The 17,666-nt window shown below is 35.6% G+C and overlaps 1 protein-coding gene across 8 annotated transcripts in view; it reads left to right on the top strand.

Annotated features, from left to right (window-relative positions):
* Nucleotides 1–17,666, top strand: part of LOC106876034 (uncharacterized) — an 83,002-nt gene that overhangs the window by 34,651 nt on the left and 30,685 nt on the right. For 4 of the 8 annotated variants that reach the window (XM_089349219.1, XM_089349221.1, XM_089349217.1 and 1 more), the window contains 2 exons: nt 13,717–13,844; nt 15,464–15,529. In XM_089349219.1, coding sequence (XP_089205345.1) covers nt 13,717–13,844; nt 15,464–15,529 — 194 coding nt within the window. The remainder of the gene's footprint in view (nt 1–13,716; nt 13,845–15,463; nt 15,530–17,666) is intronic. The other 4 variants (XM_089349223.1, XM_089349224.1, XM_089349220.1 and 1 more) reach the window with 1 other exon arrangement.

Genomic DNA, 17,666 nt, shown 5'->3' on the forward strand with positions numbered 1-17,666 from the left:
TGCCGGTGCCCCTGGACTGGCTCTTGTGCAGGTGACACATGAAATGCACCATTTTGAGCGTGACTGTTGCCAGTGCCGCCTGGCTGGCCTTCGTGGGATTTTCGAGCGAGATCGTTGCCAGTGCTCCTGGACTGGCTCTTGTGTGGGTGGCACATGAAATGCACGATTTTGAGCGTGGCCGTTGCCAGTACCGCCTGACTGGCCTTCGTGCAGGTGACACGTAAAAGCACCCACTACACTCTCTGAGTGGTTGGCGTTAGGAAGGGCATCCAGCTGTAGAAACTCTGCCAAATCAGATTTGAGCCTGGTGTAGCCATCTGGTTTCACCAGTCCTCAGTCAGATCGTCCAATCCATGCTAGCATGGAAAGCAGACGTTAAACGATGATGATGATGATAATGATGATGATGATGATGATGATGATGATGATGATGATGGGTAGTTCTGTGCTTATCTGATGTTCAAAAAATTTCTTTGTCAAGAGCAACTCACTATAATTTGCATTTGTTCATCTTTTGACAGCATTACTCATGGTAGTCTAGTTGTAACCAAGGAAATTAGGTATAGATGACTGGCTTGTGAGAGCCATGCAAGTTATATACAGAGATGCCATCTGCAAGGCAAGAGCTAGCAATGTATTTAGCATACAGATAAGTATCCCGTCCTGTTTATTTACTTCTTCAGGCCATAATAAAGGGGATCAATATTGATTGTTCATGAGAACTTCTGTAGGCTGATGACCTAGTTTTCATAGGTCAAAGGATTAAAGGAATTTCAAAGCTAACTTAGCAAACATTTTAGTTAGCAGGAAATGAAATAGGACTGTACTGCTATCTGGGAAGTATCCATATTTGTTTGACAAGAAAGGAGTTGGTAACAATTCCATAGTGTACCCACTTTAAACTATGAGTGTAGAAGAAGTTGAGTGGGCAATTTGGCAGTGAATGACTTTGTATGTAGCAAGTGCTTGGAGTGGTTAGCAATAAGAATTCCAATGAAATTAATTCCATCAGATGCTTGTGATGTTCCCTTGATTACAACAGCTTCTGTTGCCTAGTCAACATAATTAGTGGAGATGGGTATTATGAAAGTATAATAAAGAACCTTGGTTAGAACAAGATGAAAAATGTTTAGGGAGCTGCTACCTCTGATGGTAACAAAGGGAATCTTTCTCCAAGCAAAGAACAGATTCTACGATACTTGCATATGAAATATGACATTGCATGGTAATAAAACATGGGCATCGAATGCTAGGATACATGAAAATTGGATACAAAATTGAGGCAAGCATGCTCTGCTGGATATGTAATGATAGCATGGATGAATGCAGGATCACAAAATAATTGAGAGAAAAGTTAGGTATAAAAGAAGTAGGCTGTAATGTGCAAAAGTGGAGACTGTGCAGGTGTGGACATGTGATGTATATGGAGGTTATTGTTGGGTAAATAAATGCCAAATGATTCAAGCGAAAGACACTTGCAGAAGTGAAAGATAATCTCAGGAGGCTGAACTGCATGAAGGAGATAAGTGTTTGCAATAAATAGCAAGATCTTGTGCTAAAGAAAATCCATGAAAGCATGGCAAAATAGGCTGATGATGATGGTGGTGGTGGCAGTGGCAGCTGCTGCTACTGCTTGTTGCTTGCTGTGGTGGTGGTGGTGCAGTGTTGAGATATTCTAACATTTGTGGTTGCATGATTTCAGATAATATTCTGTCATCAGTGGTTGTGTTGTGTCAGGACTGCAATTTTAGATAAAAATGTAATAAACTTACTCCCAATTTAATCAGTGCAGCAATATTGAAGAGCTAAAATATATTACTTATTGTTATCTTTGATAGACACTTTTGCTACAGATTGTGTGGTTAAATTCATAGAGTAAAGCCATATCTGAATTATCATTTTTATATCAAAGATCAAGTATTGTCAGTACTATAATTTGAGGATAGAAACCAGAGATGGTAAACATTATAAACTGAAACAGTTTTATAAAAATAAACATGGCATATATATATATATATATATATATATATATATATATATATATATAAATGATGGTTATTAATTGTGTAGAACATGAGAATAGATAGAAATGGTTATAGAAATTTAATAGCAGAACTGAGTATATATTTAAGGCAGTATCTTACATACCAGCTCTTTAATTGCTTTAAATTACAATAGTGTTATTTTTGAGACTGAATATTTAAAACCTGTGTTAATATCTTTTTGGAAATGACGCTATATTGCCTTCTTTTCCCTAAGAAATTTTAAACTTCTTAATCTGAGTACATCAATGAACCATGAAGAATGAAAAGCTAAGTAAGCCTTGTTAAAAATTAATCTTGAATGAATGAACTCCTGAGTTCAAATCATTAAATGATCATGATGACCACTACCCTAACATGCTCATCCTCTGTCACCACTGCTGCTGTCACTACCTTCATTGTCATCATCATCATCATTTTAGCATCTGTTTTCACATACAGACTTAGGTTAGGCAGATCTCTAATACACCAGCACCTTTTTATGTCTTAATCGTTAAGTAATGCTGTTGATGCAGGAATTGATATCATCAGGTGGTGAAATACTCACACAACATAGAAGAAATTGTGATATTTACTGCAATCATTTAGTTATTAATGTTGTTTTTATATTCCATTCTTAGTTCACAAAGAAATAAGTGCATACAAACGTTCAAGGATAACAGTGCTGTGTGAGAATGGTTATAGACTCTAGTATTGTTATTTTCTAGAATCTGCCTTTGTTTATCCACATAGGTAGCCCCATCCATGTATTTACAAAAAGGTGTATCATTCCAATTACAAGAGGATGATAGACACATCTCTTAACTACCATAATATTTTTTAATTCAGTTCTATAATGTTTATAAATCCTTAGCTATTTAAATCTGTTCTGCACAACATTATAGCCATTTGATATTGTTATATCAATAAATAACATACATTTGTAATGGAAAATAATATCAGGATGGTGTACCACTTGTTGCTTTCTTTGTTTGTTAAAGTTCCATAAAAATTTTACGCTATCATTTTCTAATGGTATTTTGTATGAGTACCAGAAAACTTTTTTGATAAGTTGAAACTAAGTCATCAGATTATTATTATTATTATTGTTCAGTAGTTTTATTTTTATAACGTGCTTTCACTTCACTACCGAGCGCAGCTCTGTGCGCCTTGGGTATGTGCTGTGGTTTGCTGTGGTGCTCTTATCTTTACTGTATTGAAAGTGTTTTGCATAGAATGTGTGCAGTACCCAGTAGTGCAATTTTCTGTATGTTATATATATTTGTAAGTCCTGGTGTTTTTGTTATGTATTTGTCTGAATATTTTTTTATTATACCTAAGGCACCTACTATGATAGGAATTGTTTCTGTTTTTAGACTCCACATTCGAGTTATCTCTATTTCCAGGTCTTTGTATTTTGAAAGTTTTTCCATTTCTTTTAGAGAAACGTTGTCATCTGCTGGTATTGATACATCAATTAGAAAGCATTTTTTTTCTTCATGATCTTTGGCAACTATATCTGGTCTATTTGCCTTAATTTCTCTATCTGTGTGTATTGGCATATCCCAGAGTATGGTTGCTTTCTCGTTTTCTGTGACCTTTTCTGGTGTGTGTTTATACCATCTTTTTTCTGTTGTTATTCCATAGTGTTGGCATAGCTTCCAGTGTATATAGGTCCCAGCTCTGTCGTGTCTGTGAATATATTCCTTCTTAGCCAGGACTGGGCAGCCAGAGATAATATGATTTATTGTTTCTTGTCCATCTCCACATATTCTACAGTTACTTGTTATATTTCTTTTCATTATGTGTTTTTGATAATTTCTGGTGGGGAGGCTCTGATCTTGTGCAGCAATTAAAAATCCTTCAGTCTCTGCTTTGAGTCCTGAGCTTCTCAGCCATTGCTGGGATTTTTCTCTGTCTATTTCTTTCGCATTTAGTTTAGCCCAGTATTTACCATGTAGGGGCTTTTCTTGCCATTGTTTTATCATGGTCCGTTGCTGTTCTAGTTTTAGTTTGGATTTCATTTGTTTTATAGCTTTTATTGTTTCTTATTCTTCTTCTTCTTCTTCTTCTTCTTCTTCGTATTTGTTAGGTAGATTGATTTCTTGTTTGTATTTGTCAGCTTCCTTAAATACTGAAAACAGCTTTTTGTTTTGCTCGTGTTTTGTGGCTATTTGTATTAGTTTCCCTTGCTTCTGGAGTAGGTATTTTTGCAGTCCTATGGTGGTTATTTTATAATAGTTTTCTAGCTGTATAAGACCTCTGCCCCCTTCTGTGCGTTGTATATATAGCCTTTCTGTCAGATTTTGGGTGGTGCATCCTATATCCTGTCATTATTTTTCTTGTTTTCCTGTCTATTTTAGATAGTTCGTTAAGTGTCCAGTTAAGGATGTTGTAGCTGTAGCTTATAACTGGGACAGCTAAAGTGTTGATACCCATTATCTTGTTTTTAGCATTGAGCTCTGTTTTTAGTATTGATCTAACTCTTCTATAGTACTCTTTCTTTATTTTTTCTTTCATTTGTGTATGTTGTATCCTATCTAGTTCATTGACTCCTAAATACTTATATGGTTGGCTTTCGTCTAGTTCTCTTATTTCATTGGCTTTATCTAGTGTTGTATTGCTACTTTTAACTAATTTTCCTCTTTTCAGGGTTGCTTTGGCACATTTTTCTAATCCGAATTTCATATCTATTTCCTTGGTAAAGCCGTGTACTGTCTGTAGTAATGTTTCTAGCTCTCTGTCGTTTTTAGCATATAATTTTAGGTCATCCATATATAGAAGGTGGCTGACTGTTTTTCCGTAGCATTTGTAACCGCATCCAGTTCTATTTAGCAATTCAGTTAAAGGTGTGAGTGCCAGGCAGAACAGGAGTGGAGAGAGTGTGTCTCCCTGGAATATTCCTCTTCTAATGGGGATGGCTTTCGTTTTCACAAGTCCCTCTTTTGTTTGGAGCTGTAGCACTGTCTGCCATTTGTTCATTGAGTGCCTTATGTATTTTATAATAATTGGTGCCACCTTGTTTATGGCTAGTGTTTCCAGAATCCACGTGTGGGGAACACTGTCGAAAGCCTTTTGGTAGTCCACCCAGGCCATACTGAGGCCTTTCTTCTTTCTGCGGCTGTCTTCGGTTATGGTTTTATTGATCAATAATTGATCTTTACAGCTGTATGAGCCCTTGCAGCATCCCTTCTGCTCTTCTGGAAACAGGTTGTTATTTTCCAGGTGCTTACTTAATCTCTGCGATATTATTGCAGTAAAGGCTTTGTAGATCGTAGGGAGACAGGTTATAGGTCCATAGTTTTGTGGTTTCTCCGTTTCCGTGGATTTGGGGATTAAGATAGTTTTCCCTTTCGTGAGCCATTCAGGCATTGTCTCTGGCTCTGCTAGTATGTTGTTAAAGTTTTCTGCCAGCTTTTTATGCATTCCTGACAGGTGTTTTAACCAGAAATTGGGGATCTTGTCATGTCCAGGTGCCTTCCAGTTGCTTAGTCTTTGCAGTGTCTGGGTGACCTCTTCAGTTGTTATAGGGGCCCAGAGTTGCTCAGGTGCTAAGTTCATTGTTTTAATGGTCCTTTTCTGGGGTTGTTGCTTCACCGACCATATTTGTTTCCAGAATTTCTCTAGTTCTTCTGCTGTTGGTGCTAAAGTAATGTCTATTTTTACCCAGTTCTTGGTAGAGTTTTTTGGGGTTGGATTTGAACTGTTTTGTTCAAAGAAACGTTAGCGTTTCTCATACCGGCGGATCCTTTGTGCTTTGGCAAGGATGTCTTGCTTTAGTTTTTCTTTTGCCTCAGGTAAGTCTTTTTCTGTAATGCTGTATTTGTACAGTATTTTTGTTTTCTTCTTGTTACTTAGTAGTGTTGATTGTTTACTAATTTCGTTGAGAATCGATAAATCTTTTCTCTTTTTTTAAATTTTGTTCTGGATGTTATTTATCCACAAGGTCTGTTTGGGTGGTAGAACTCTTCTTCAGATGGGTTTGAGTGAGTATCTTGCTTCTTTTGTGGCTGCAGTGGCTGCCACATATATTATGTCATTTAGCTCAGTGATATTGCCTGTTATTTCTGTGGTTGTTAGTTTCATATTGATGTTGTTTTATTGTTTATTTTGATCTGTGGTTTTCAGTTCTTTGGTTATTCTCATTTTCATAGTATCGTAATTATTAGGTTTCCCTTCATTATTTCCAGGCTTTATATTTGTTTTGCCTTCCTTTTCATTCATATGTTTGTCTGTGGTGTTCTGGATTGGTGCTTTTTGTACACTATTATACATCTCTACGGTCTGGGTTTGTTGTTTTTTGTTTACTTCGTTTTTGCCGGAAATGTTACATTTGTCCTCGTGTTTTGCTATCTCAGTGTTTATATTATTATTTGGCATTGCTGTGTGACTACTATCTAGATTTTCCTGATGTATTTTTTCTTTCAATTGTTCTATTTCTATTTCTGATATTTATTTTTTTATTATTATTATTATTATTAATATTATTATTATTATTATTATTAAGGCAGCAAGCTGGTAGAATCATTAGCATGCTGGACTATATGCTTAGTGGCATTTTGCTCATCGCTATGTTCTGAGCTCAAATTCCACTGAGGTCGACTTTGCCTTTCATCCTTTCGGGGTTGATAAATTAAGTACCAGTGAAACACTGGAGTCAATGTAATTGACTATCCCCCGCCCACTAAATTTCAGGCCTTGTACCTATAGTGGAAAGGATTATTATCATTATTATTATTATTATTGTTCAGTAGTTTTATTTTTATAACGTGCTTTCACTTCACTACCGAGCGCAGATCTGTGCGCCTTGGGTATGTGCTGTGGTTTGCTGTGGTGCTCTTATGTTTACTGTATTGAAGGTGTTTTGCGTAGAATGTGTGCAGTACCCAGTAGTGCAATTTTCAGTATGTTATACATATTTGTAAGTCCTGGTGTTTTTGTTATGTATTTGTCTGAATATTTTTTTATTATACCTAAGGCACCTACTATGATAGGAATTGTTTCTGTTTTTAGATTCCACATTCGAGTTACCTCTATTTCCAGGTCTTTGTATTTTGAAAGTTTTTCCATTTCTTTTAGAGAAACGTTGTCATCTGCTGGTATTGATACATCAATTAGAAAGCATTCTTTTTCTTCATGATCTTTGACAACTATATCTGGTCTATTTGACTTAATTTCTCTATCTGTGTGTATTGGCATATCCCAGAGTATGGTTGCTTTCTCGTTTTCTGTGACCTTTTCTGGCATGTGTTTATACCATCTTTTTTCTGTTGTTATTCCATAGTGTTGGCATAGCTTCCAGTGTATATAGGTCCCAGTTCTGTCGTGTCTGTGAATATATTCCTTCTTAGCCAGGACTGGGCAGCCAGAGATAATATGATTTATTGTTTCTTGTCCATCTCCACATATTCTACAGTTACTTGCTATGTTTCTTTTCATTATGTGTTTTTGGTAATTTCTGGTGGGGAGGCTCTGATCTTGTGCAGCAATTAAAAATCCTTCAGTCTCTGCTTTGAGTCCTGAGCTTCTCAACCATTGCTGGGATTTTTCTCTGTCTATTTCTTTTGCATTTAGTTTAGCCCAGTATTTATCATGTAGGGGCTTTTCTTGCCATCGTTTTATCATGGTCCGTTGCTGTTCTAGTTTTAGTTTGGATTTCATTTGTTTTATAGCTTTTGTTGTTTCTTCTTCTTCTTCTTCTTCGTATTTGTTAGGTAGATTGATTTCTTGTTTGCATTTGTCAGCTTCCTTAAATACTGAAAACAGTTTTTTGTTTTGCTAGTGTTTTGTGGCTATTTGTATTAGTTTTCCTTACTTCTGGAGTAGGTATTTTTGCAGTCCTATGGTGGTTATTTTATAATAGTTTTCTAGCTGTATAAGACCCCTGCCCCCTTCTGTGCGTTGTATATATAGCCTTTCTATGTCAGATTTTGGGTGGTGCATCTTATATCCTGTCATTATTTTTCTTGTTTTCCTGTCTATTTTAGATAGTTCGTTTAGTGTCCAGTTAAGGATGTTGTAGCTGTAGCTTATAACTGGGACAGCTAAAGTGTTGATACCCATTATCTTGTTTTTAGCATTGAGCTCTGTTTTTAGTATTGATCTAACTCGTCTATAGTACTCTTTCTTTATTTTTTCTTTCATTTGTGTATGTTGTATCCTATCTAGTTCATTGACTCCTAAATACTTATATGGTTGGCTTTCGTCTAGTTCTCTTATTTCATTGGCTTTATCTAGTGTTGTATTGCTACTTTTAACTAATTTTCCTCTTTTCAGGGTTGCTTTGGCACATTTTTCTAATCCGAATTTCATATCTATTTCCTTGGTAAAGCCGTGTACTGTCTGTAGTAATGTTTCTAGCTCTCTGTCGTTTTTAGCATATAATTTTAGGTCATCCATATATAGAAGGTGGCTGACTGTTTTTCCGTAGCATTTGTAACCGCATCCAGTTCTATTTAGCAATTCAGTTAAAGGTGTGAGTGCCAGGCAGAACAGGAGTGGAGAGAGCGTGTCTCACTGGAACATTCCTCTTCTAATGGGGATGGCTTTCGTTTTCACAAGTCCCTCTTTTGTTTGGAGCTGTAGCACTGTCTGCCATTTGTTCATTGAGTGCCTTATGTATTTTATAATAATTGGTGCCACCTTGTTTATGGCTAGTGTTTCCAGAATCCACGTGTGGGGAACACTGTCGAAAGCCTTTTGGTAGTCCACCCAGGCCATACTGAGGCCTTTCTTCTTTCTGCGGCTGTCTTCAGTTATGGTTTTATTGATCAATAATTGATCTTTACAGCTGTATGAGCCCTTGCAGCATCCCTTCTGCTCTTATGGAAACAGGTTGTTACTTTCCAGGTGCTTACTTAATCTCTGCGATATTATTGCAGTAAAGGCTTTGTAGATCGTAGGGAGACAGGTTATAGGTCCATAGTTTTGTGGTTTCTCCGTTTCCGTGGATTTGGGGATTAAGATAGTTTTCCCTTTCGTGAGCCATTCAGGCATTGTCTCTGGCTCTGCTAGTATGTTGTTAAAGTTTTCTGCCAGCTTTTTATCCATTCCTGACAGGTGTTTTAACCAGAAATTGGGGATCTTGTCATGTCCAGGTGCCTTCCAGTTGCTTAGTCTTTGCAGTGTCTGGGTGACCTCTTCAGTTGTTATAGGGGCCCAGAGTTGCTCAGGTGCTAAGTTCATTGTTTTAATGGTCCTTTTCTGGGGTTGTTGCTTCACCGACCATATTTGTTTCCAGAATTTCTCTAGTTCTTCTGCTGTTGGTGCTAAAGTAATGTCTATTTTTACCCAGTTCTTGGTAGAGTTTTTTGGGGTTGGATTTGAACTGTTTGTTTTGTTCAAAGAAACGTTGGCGTTTCTCATACCGGCGGATCCTTTGTGCTTTGGCAAGGATGTCTTGCTTTAGTTTTTCTTTTGCCTCAGGTAAGTCTTTTTCTGTAATGCTGTATTTGTACAGTATTTTTGTTTTCTTCTTGTTACTTAGTTGTGTTGATTGTTTACTAATTTCGTTGAGAATCGATAAATCTTTTCTCTTTTTTTTATTTTTTATTATTATTATTATTATTATTATTATTATACAAGGCGGTGAGCTGGCAGAATTGTTAACACGCTAGGCCAAAATACTTAGCCGCATTTCATCCGTCTTTACATTCTGAGTTCAAATTCCACTGAGGTCAGCTTCGCTTTTCTTCTTTCCAGGGTTGATAAAATAAGTACCGGTTAAACACAGAGGCCAACAATGTAATCCACTTATCCCCCAAAAATGGTAGCCTTGTGCCAAAATTTGAAATTTATAATTATTATTATTATTATGAGGAAAGCAGTGAGCTGGCAGAATTGTTAGCATGCTAGACAAAATGCTTAGTGGTTTTTCTTCCAGTTTTATGTTCTGCATTCAAATGATGCTATGGCTGACATTACCCTTCATCCTTTATGATAAGTACCGGTTAAGCATGAAGGGGAGGGCATTGGGGTAATTGACTAACCCCTCCTGTAAGTCAATTACATGCAACCCCTGCCAATGCTTAACTGGTACTTGTGTTAAAGGACGAAAGGTTAAGTCAACCTCGGCAACATTTAAACTTAGAATGTAAAACCAGAAAAAATGCCAATTAACATTTTGTCCAGCATGCTATAATTCTGCCAGCTCACTGCCTTACTTATTAACTTATACATTTTTATGTCTGGATATTCTTAATTGTAACCATTCAGCTATTTCGTATAAATAGAATAATTTCAAACCATTATCAATAAGTCACTGACTTGTCATGCATTTGTGTTTAATTTGTAAACAAATGACAAGCACCATAGAATTAATTTAGGCTTCCTGTTTACCAAATCTATGATCTAATTCCAAGTCTTTGTTTTGGTTAAAATTTATTTATTTCTTAAATTTCAACAGGTAAGTATAAATATTGTAAAACTTGCTTCCTCCCAACTCTTAAACCAATATTCCTGATTACACTTTAACAGGAAATTCTGAAAGTTGAAACATTGTAGGGGATTAATTTATGTCTTTATACATGATGTATATATATATATATATATATAGAGAGAGAGAGAGAGAGAGAGAGAGAGTTATTCTCTTGCTACTCTGGGGTTTTGGCTGTGATCACAGAGTCTTTCCTGTGAACACACATGTGAAACAATGGAGGAACAAAAGATTGACTCAACCAAAATAAAAATATTGTTTACTGTGGTACTGAGTACTACATGTGTATGCTTGTGTGTGTGTAAATACATATATATATATGAAGGGGTGCTGAAAAGTTCCTGGTTTTAGGTAAAAGAAAATATAGGAAGTTGGTTAATTATGATTTTATTCAAAATATCCCCCTTTCAGATTCACACACTTATTGTAGCAGTTCTTCAGTTTTTCTTAGTCCTGTAAAAGAACTCAGAAGGTTAGGCCTCCAACCAGGTCTTTTGCATTACCCTTAAAAACAGGAACTTTTCAGCACCCCCTCGTATATATATATATATATATATATATATATATATATATATATATATATATATATATAAAGTGTAGTATATTGCCACTTAAGTGTGGCTGACCCCTAGGGGTGGATGTTACTGTTGCTTTTAGCCCCAGGAGGACATCTCCTCCAGCTGGCTTATCGACACACGACTGTGTCCTGTTTGCCATTCCCTTGGCAAACAGGACACAGTCGTGTGTCGATAAGCCAGCTGGAGGAGATGTCCTCCTGGGGCTAAAAGCAACAGTAACATCCACCCCTAGGGGTCAGCCACACTTAAGTGGCAATATACTACACTTTATCGTGCAGTTACTGTTAATACTTCATTTAGAGAATTAACATATATATATATATATATATATATATATATATATATATATATATATATATACAATATTAATTAACAGGAGATTGAGTTGGTGTTAAATCTTTATTAGGTACAACATATGTTTCATCCCATCAGTCTGAGTCTCATCAGACTGATGGGTCAAAACATATGTTGTACCCAATAAAGATTTAATACCGAATCCATCTCCTGTTAATTAATATTATTACCCTATCTGCCACTGCAGTGGAGGCACGTGGCCTAGTGGTTTGAGCAGCAGACTCGCAGTCAAGGGATCGCAGGTTCGAATCTCAGACTGGGTGATGTGTGTGCTTGTGAGCAAAACAACTAAGCTCAATGCAGCTCCAACAGAAGATAACAGTGAACTTCTGCTGACTCTTTCCTCCTGCGTCTAGCAGCTCACCTGTGATGGACTGGCATCCCGTTCAGGTGGGGAACCTATATGCTAATAAAACTGAGAAACCAGCCCTTATGAGCCAGGCATGACTCGAGAAGGAACAAATAACAACTGCCACTGTGGAGTTCCTGAAATAGATCCAACAGAAGTCTACCACAACTGCAGATGACAACAGGTAGCCTAAACTGTGCCAGTGTTCTACTCAATATTTAAACACACTAATCAACTTATACTTATCTGTCCAAATTATTTATTATTGCTATATATATGTGTGTGTGTGTGTGTGTGTATGACGACGACGATATATATATATATATATATATATATATATATATATATATATAGATATATATATATGTCGACCACTAACGTGGACAATTAATGCGCTAGAAATAGATCACATCTTGTGTCTATTAAGACACGTTTTTGGTAGGCTGCTATATTTCATGTTGAGAACAATTTAGGTCTTAATAGACACAAGATGTGATCTATTTCTAGCGCATTAATTGTCCACGTTAGTGGTCGACGTTATTTTTTAAAAATGTACCTTAATCCCCTGCAGATAATATTTCTGAATCTCTTTGATTCTTTAGATGTGCTGGCCTCCTGATAATTAATCGATATTAATTAATATATGACTAATTACCAGATTTTATAATAATATTTTACCCATTGCCCATGTTCTCATACTGAATATATAAGACGCAGTAAATATTTTCTGCGGATATATTCCTGGAATTAGCGCGCCAAAACGAAGACTTTTGAATTTTACCATTAAGCTGTAATTAGCAGAACCATATGCACGCGCACCCATGGCGGTGGGCAACTCTGTATACGATTCTGATGATTACGGTTAAATTACAAATCAGGCTGATGAGGAATAGACAATGGTAAGAATTTGTTAAATCCGAAACTAGTTCCTGTTTAATAATGCTTTTTTAGGTGATTTTAAATGTCTTGCCCGCTCACGTTTTTGGTAGGCTGCTATATTTCATGTTGAGAACAATTTAGGTCTTAATAGACACAAGATGTGATCTATTTCTAGCGCATTAATTGTCCACGTTAGTGGTCGACGTTATTTTTTTTAAATGTTTTTTAAAAATGTACCTTAATCCCCTGAGATTGCAGATAATATTTCTGAATCTCTTTGATTCTTTAGATGTGCTGGCCTCCTGATAATTAATCGATATTAATTAATATATGACTAATTACCAGATTTTATAATTATATATATATATATATATATATATATATATATATATATATATATATATATATATATATAGTCAGATTGAACATTAACAATAACAAAACAAGAGGACATGCATGTGGAATGTATTAGTTCGATGGTCAGAGAATGTGGAAAGAAGAGAGGGTTTTTTGACATTTCAAATATAGTTCTTCATCAGAAAGGAAAACAAAAAGTCCAGAGATGGAAAAATATCACCAACAGCACATATGTGATTATATATATATAATCATATACATACATATACACTTTAATTATATTAAATGTTCTAATTGTTATTCAATATTATTATTTCCTGAAAGTGGTAAATCAGAAGAATCAGTAAACCATCAGGGAAGATGCCTTGTGGTATACATATAGCTGCATTCCTTTACATTCTGAGTTCAAATCCCATCAATGTCAGCTTTCCATTCTGTTCTGGGATCTATAAAGCAATTACCATTCATGTACTGGTGTCACAATAATTGATTGATATCTACTCCGTAAGTTGTGGCTTTGTGCCTATGTTAGAATCATCACTGTTATTACTTATGTTGCAGCATCCCTTTTGTCTTCTGATTTAGAATCCTGCCAAAGTTGGCTTTGCTGTTTATTCTCCAAGGGTTTAGAAAATAAATATTGGCCAAGTACTTAAGTTAATGTAATCAACTGTACCCTACTCTCCCCTAAATTTTGGTGTCTTTTATGTATATTATAAATCAGTATTATTATCTTCTCTATAGCTGAAAGCTTTGAAACTCTTCTCAATAACTACCATGGCAAGCAATCCCTGTCACCAATTCCATTTGGAGAAATAGCTGAAAATTCTCCTGAACAAAAAGAAGAGAATACAGAAGAAAGATCTGAGAAGGTATTCTAAGTTTCTAGTTAATATCTTAATCTGGTTCAACTTCTTTTTCTTTTTTTATTTTTTGGTCATGGTTTTTGTATTTCCAGCTCTGCTTTACATGAAACTCTGGAAGAATGTTGTGAGTTTTGTATCTTGAATGAATCTCAACATTTTACTGTTACCTAATTATCAATTCCTGATACTAGTTATACTCTTTCATTACTTAATAGCTACATTGAGTACAATACATTGTCAATCATTCTAAGAATTGTTGCTTGAAGGAACTTTTCAATCCTATTTATTCTAACAATGCACAAACTTCTCTTATCATTCTCTATTTAACTATAACCACTCTCTTTTATCTATTCATTAGCCCTTCTAATTTTAGAGAGTCCTCCTTACATGTTATCAGCAATGCCTATCTACCTAAAGTACAAGGATTTAAAATTTGCCCTATTATATTTATGTTCTTTTCTTCTTTTTAATGTTTTACATCTATTTTTATGTATTATATGGGTGAGATGGCTATTAGAAATTTATACATTAGTATTTGATGGAACATTTATGCCCTTCCAACTGCTAATCATTGGATGGGGAAGTAGAAGTTAAAAGTATTTTGAAAATTGGTGGTCAGAGGTAGACAGTTATGAGCCTTTCCTGGAACATTACACAATAGCTGTTGTCAAGTTTGTATTCATGACCATATGATCACTCACTGTTTTTCATCTTTCCATTGAATTGACCTGTTACACAAAGGGCCTTTGAAGATGGGTCACTGAATAGATTATTTGAAAGAATTGAAGTTTTAATTTGTAATATTTTAATAATAGAATTGGAAAAAAATATTATTTGGAAAATTTTTAGTTAATTTGCATTGTAAGTTTCTTTTGTTATCAAATGTTAACTTTAGAATTTGGGTTAATCAAAACTTCAAAATTGAAATGTCTATCAGTAATTAGAGCAGCAAAAAGCCCCTAGGTAAGGTGTAACTACATTTATATTATGGTTCTGATCAATATGACATGAATTTTAAGAACATCAACGAATAGTGACAACAATTTCAGCAACATAGATAAAGTGGCACCTAATTTTAACTAAATTTCTTTTTATAATGTCATCCAGTAACTAGAATGACAAATTATGGACTTGGTCTTATCTTCTGGAAAAAAATTGAGAAAGGAAATATAAATTTATAGTGATGTTGACTATTTTATAATGTTAACACAAGGCACAGTGGTTATGAAGTTTAAATTGCTAAACAGTCATAAGTTCAAATTTTGATATTGCCATTATGTTGTGCCCTTGGACAAAGCACATAAGTATGTGTATCTCAGTTTATTTGACTAAAAAAAACAAAAGAAGTTTCTTATTTTGCATTTGAGTAGAAAGTATATCATGAAGTTACAATTTTTGTAACAGATAAACCATCCCAACCATACAATTTTGAAAAAAAAGGATGTAAAGCAGTAAAATAAACTTAAGTTTTTAACCCCATTTCATGCAGAGGCAAGTCCTAACAAACAAATGTATATTTGCAGTGTTTTGTAATTTAAAAAAAAAATTTCTAGTAAGACTGTGCAAGCTGCACCTGTCTTTGTATGCAAGCCTTAAAGTGTTGTGTGCACTTTGACATCTTTCAGGAAAGCATAGATAATTATGCTGACTTTGAAGTACTGAATGCTGCTTCTTTTCTTGTTCTGGATCCAGTGAGTTCCCTCCTATTTCCTCATGTTTTGTTTGTCTTCTTGATGTTTTTGTCATTGTTATTGCTGTTAACTAATTCAGTCTGTAGTGTAAAGTTTGGTTTGATGTTGTAGTTTCCTTCTTCCATAAAATGAGGACTAAGTGTAAAACTATGCACTTGTCCTCAATTGAATACTGGTGTAGGTGTCTTTTTTCTCTTTTTTTCCATTTTTCTCTTTATTTAGCTTACTCTATTCTTTATCCTTCTGCTTTATTATATTATGTTCATGTTTTTAGTGCACAGTTTTGGTTTTGGACAGCATTATTATTATTATTATTATTATTATTATTAAGGCAACTGACTGGCAGAATCCTTAGCACACCTGGCAAAATGCTTAGTGGCATTTTGTCTGTCTTTACAGTCTGAGTTCAAATTCTGGCAAGTTTAACTTTGCTTTTCATCCTTTCGGGGGTCCATGAAATAAGTACCATTTGGGCATTAGGGTTCAGTGTAATTGACTTACTCACTCCCCAGAAATTGCTGGTCTTGTGTCAAAATTTGAAACCATTATTATTATTACAGATGGTGAGAAGGCAGTGAGCTGGCAGAATCATTAGCATGCTAGACAAATTGCTTTATGGCATTTCATGCATATTTACATTCTGAGTTCAAATTCCACTGAGGTTGACTTTGCCTTTCATTCTTCCAGGGTCTATGATATTAGTGTCAGTCAAGTACTGGAGTCAGTGTAATCAACTAGCCCCCTTACCTCTAGATTTCAGGCCTTGTGCCTAGAGTAGAAAGGTTTATTAAAGATGGCAGGCTAACAGAATTATTAGCACGCCAGCCAAAATGCTTTGTGGCATTTCTTCCTGTCTTATGTTCTGAGTTCAAATCCCATTAAAGCCAGCTTTACCTTTCAAGGTTGATAAAATAAGTACCAGATGAGTACTAGGGTCAATGTAATTGACTAGTCTCCTCTTACAAAATTTCAGGCATTGTTCCTATAGTAGAAAGGAAAGGCAGTGAGCTGGCAGAATCATTAGCATGCCAAGCAAAATACTGAGCAGTATTTCATCTGTCTTTATGTTCTGAGTTCAAATTCTGCCTTTCATCCCTCTGGAGTCAATAAAATAAGCACCAGTTGCATACTGGGGTCGATATAATCGACTAGCCCCTTTGACAAGATTTCAGGCCTTGTGCCTATAGCGGAAAGGATTATTATTGTTATCATTACTGCAGCACTGAAATTTAATTTGCAACAAGCTTGGTGCTACTGTTTTTTTTTTCTCTTTTATTGCTCTTCTTGTGTGTGGCACACTTCTTATATATACACTTATGCAACTATGTATATGTATGAACAAATACATAAAAGAGTGCGTATATGTATATGCATATGTTTGTATGTATATATACCCACAAACATATTCATACATGCATATATTAGTATTACCATGGTATCTTAAAGATAGCACATTGGCAGTGACTTGGTGTTGAGAGAGAATCATGATGTTATAGGAGAGAAATGTGTCTGCATGGATGACGGCTCATTTGCATTTAATGAGAGAGACTTGGAGACGCCACTATGAAAGGTTGCTAAATGAAGAGAATGAAAGGGAGAAAGAGAGTCTGCCAAATGTCAACCCAACAGAGGGACCAGCTATCCGAATTGACAGTACTTTGGTAGATAAAGCAATTAAGAGTATGAAGACAGGGAAAGACCCCGGCCCATCAGGAATCATTGCAGAGATGCTTAAAATATCTGGTGGTGTAGGCTATAGTCTAGTCACCCATATATTCAATAAGGTGATACATTCTGGAGTCATACCCAATGACTGGTGTAGCAGTACCATAGTCAACTGTAACAAAGGTAAAGGTGACGCATTAGATAGGAATAATTACAGAGGTATCAAATTGGTGGATCAGGTGATGAAAGTTACAGAGAGGGTCATAACCCAACTAATTAGGGAGAGAGTTAATTTAGACAAGATGCAGTTTGAGTTTGTGCCAGGGAGCAACACCAGTGATACTGTATTTCAAGTAAGACAGCTGCAGGAGAAATACCCTGCCAAAAATAAACCTCTGTACTTGGCTTTCTTTGACAGAGTCCCCCAATCCCTTATCTGGTGGTCAATGTGGAAACTAGGGATAGATGAGTG

The sequence above is a fragment of the Octopus bimaculoides genome, chromosome 3 (genome assembly GCF_046866305.1).
Source record: "Octopus bimaculoides isolate indiv1 chromosome 3, ASM4686630v1, whole genome shotgun sequence".
In the NCBI taxonomy this organism is placed as follows: Eukaryota; Metazoa; Mollusca; class Cephalopoda; order Octopoda; family Octopodidae; genus Octopus; species Octopus bimaculoides.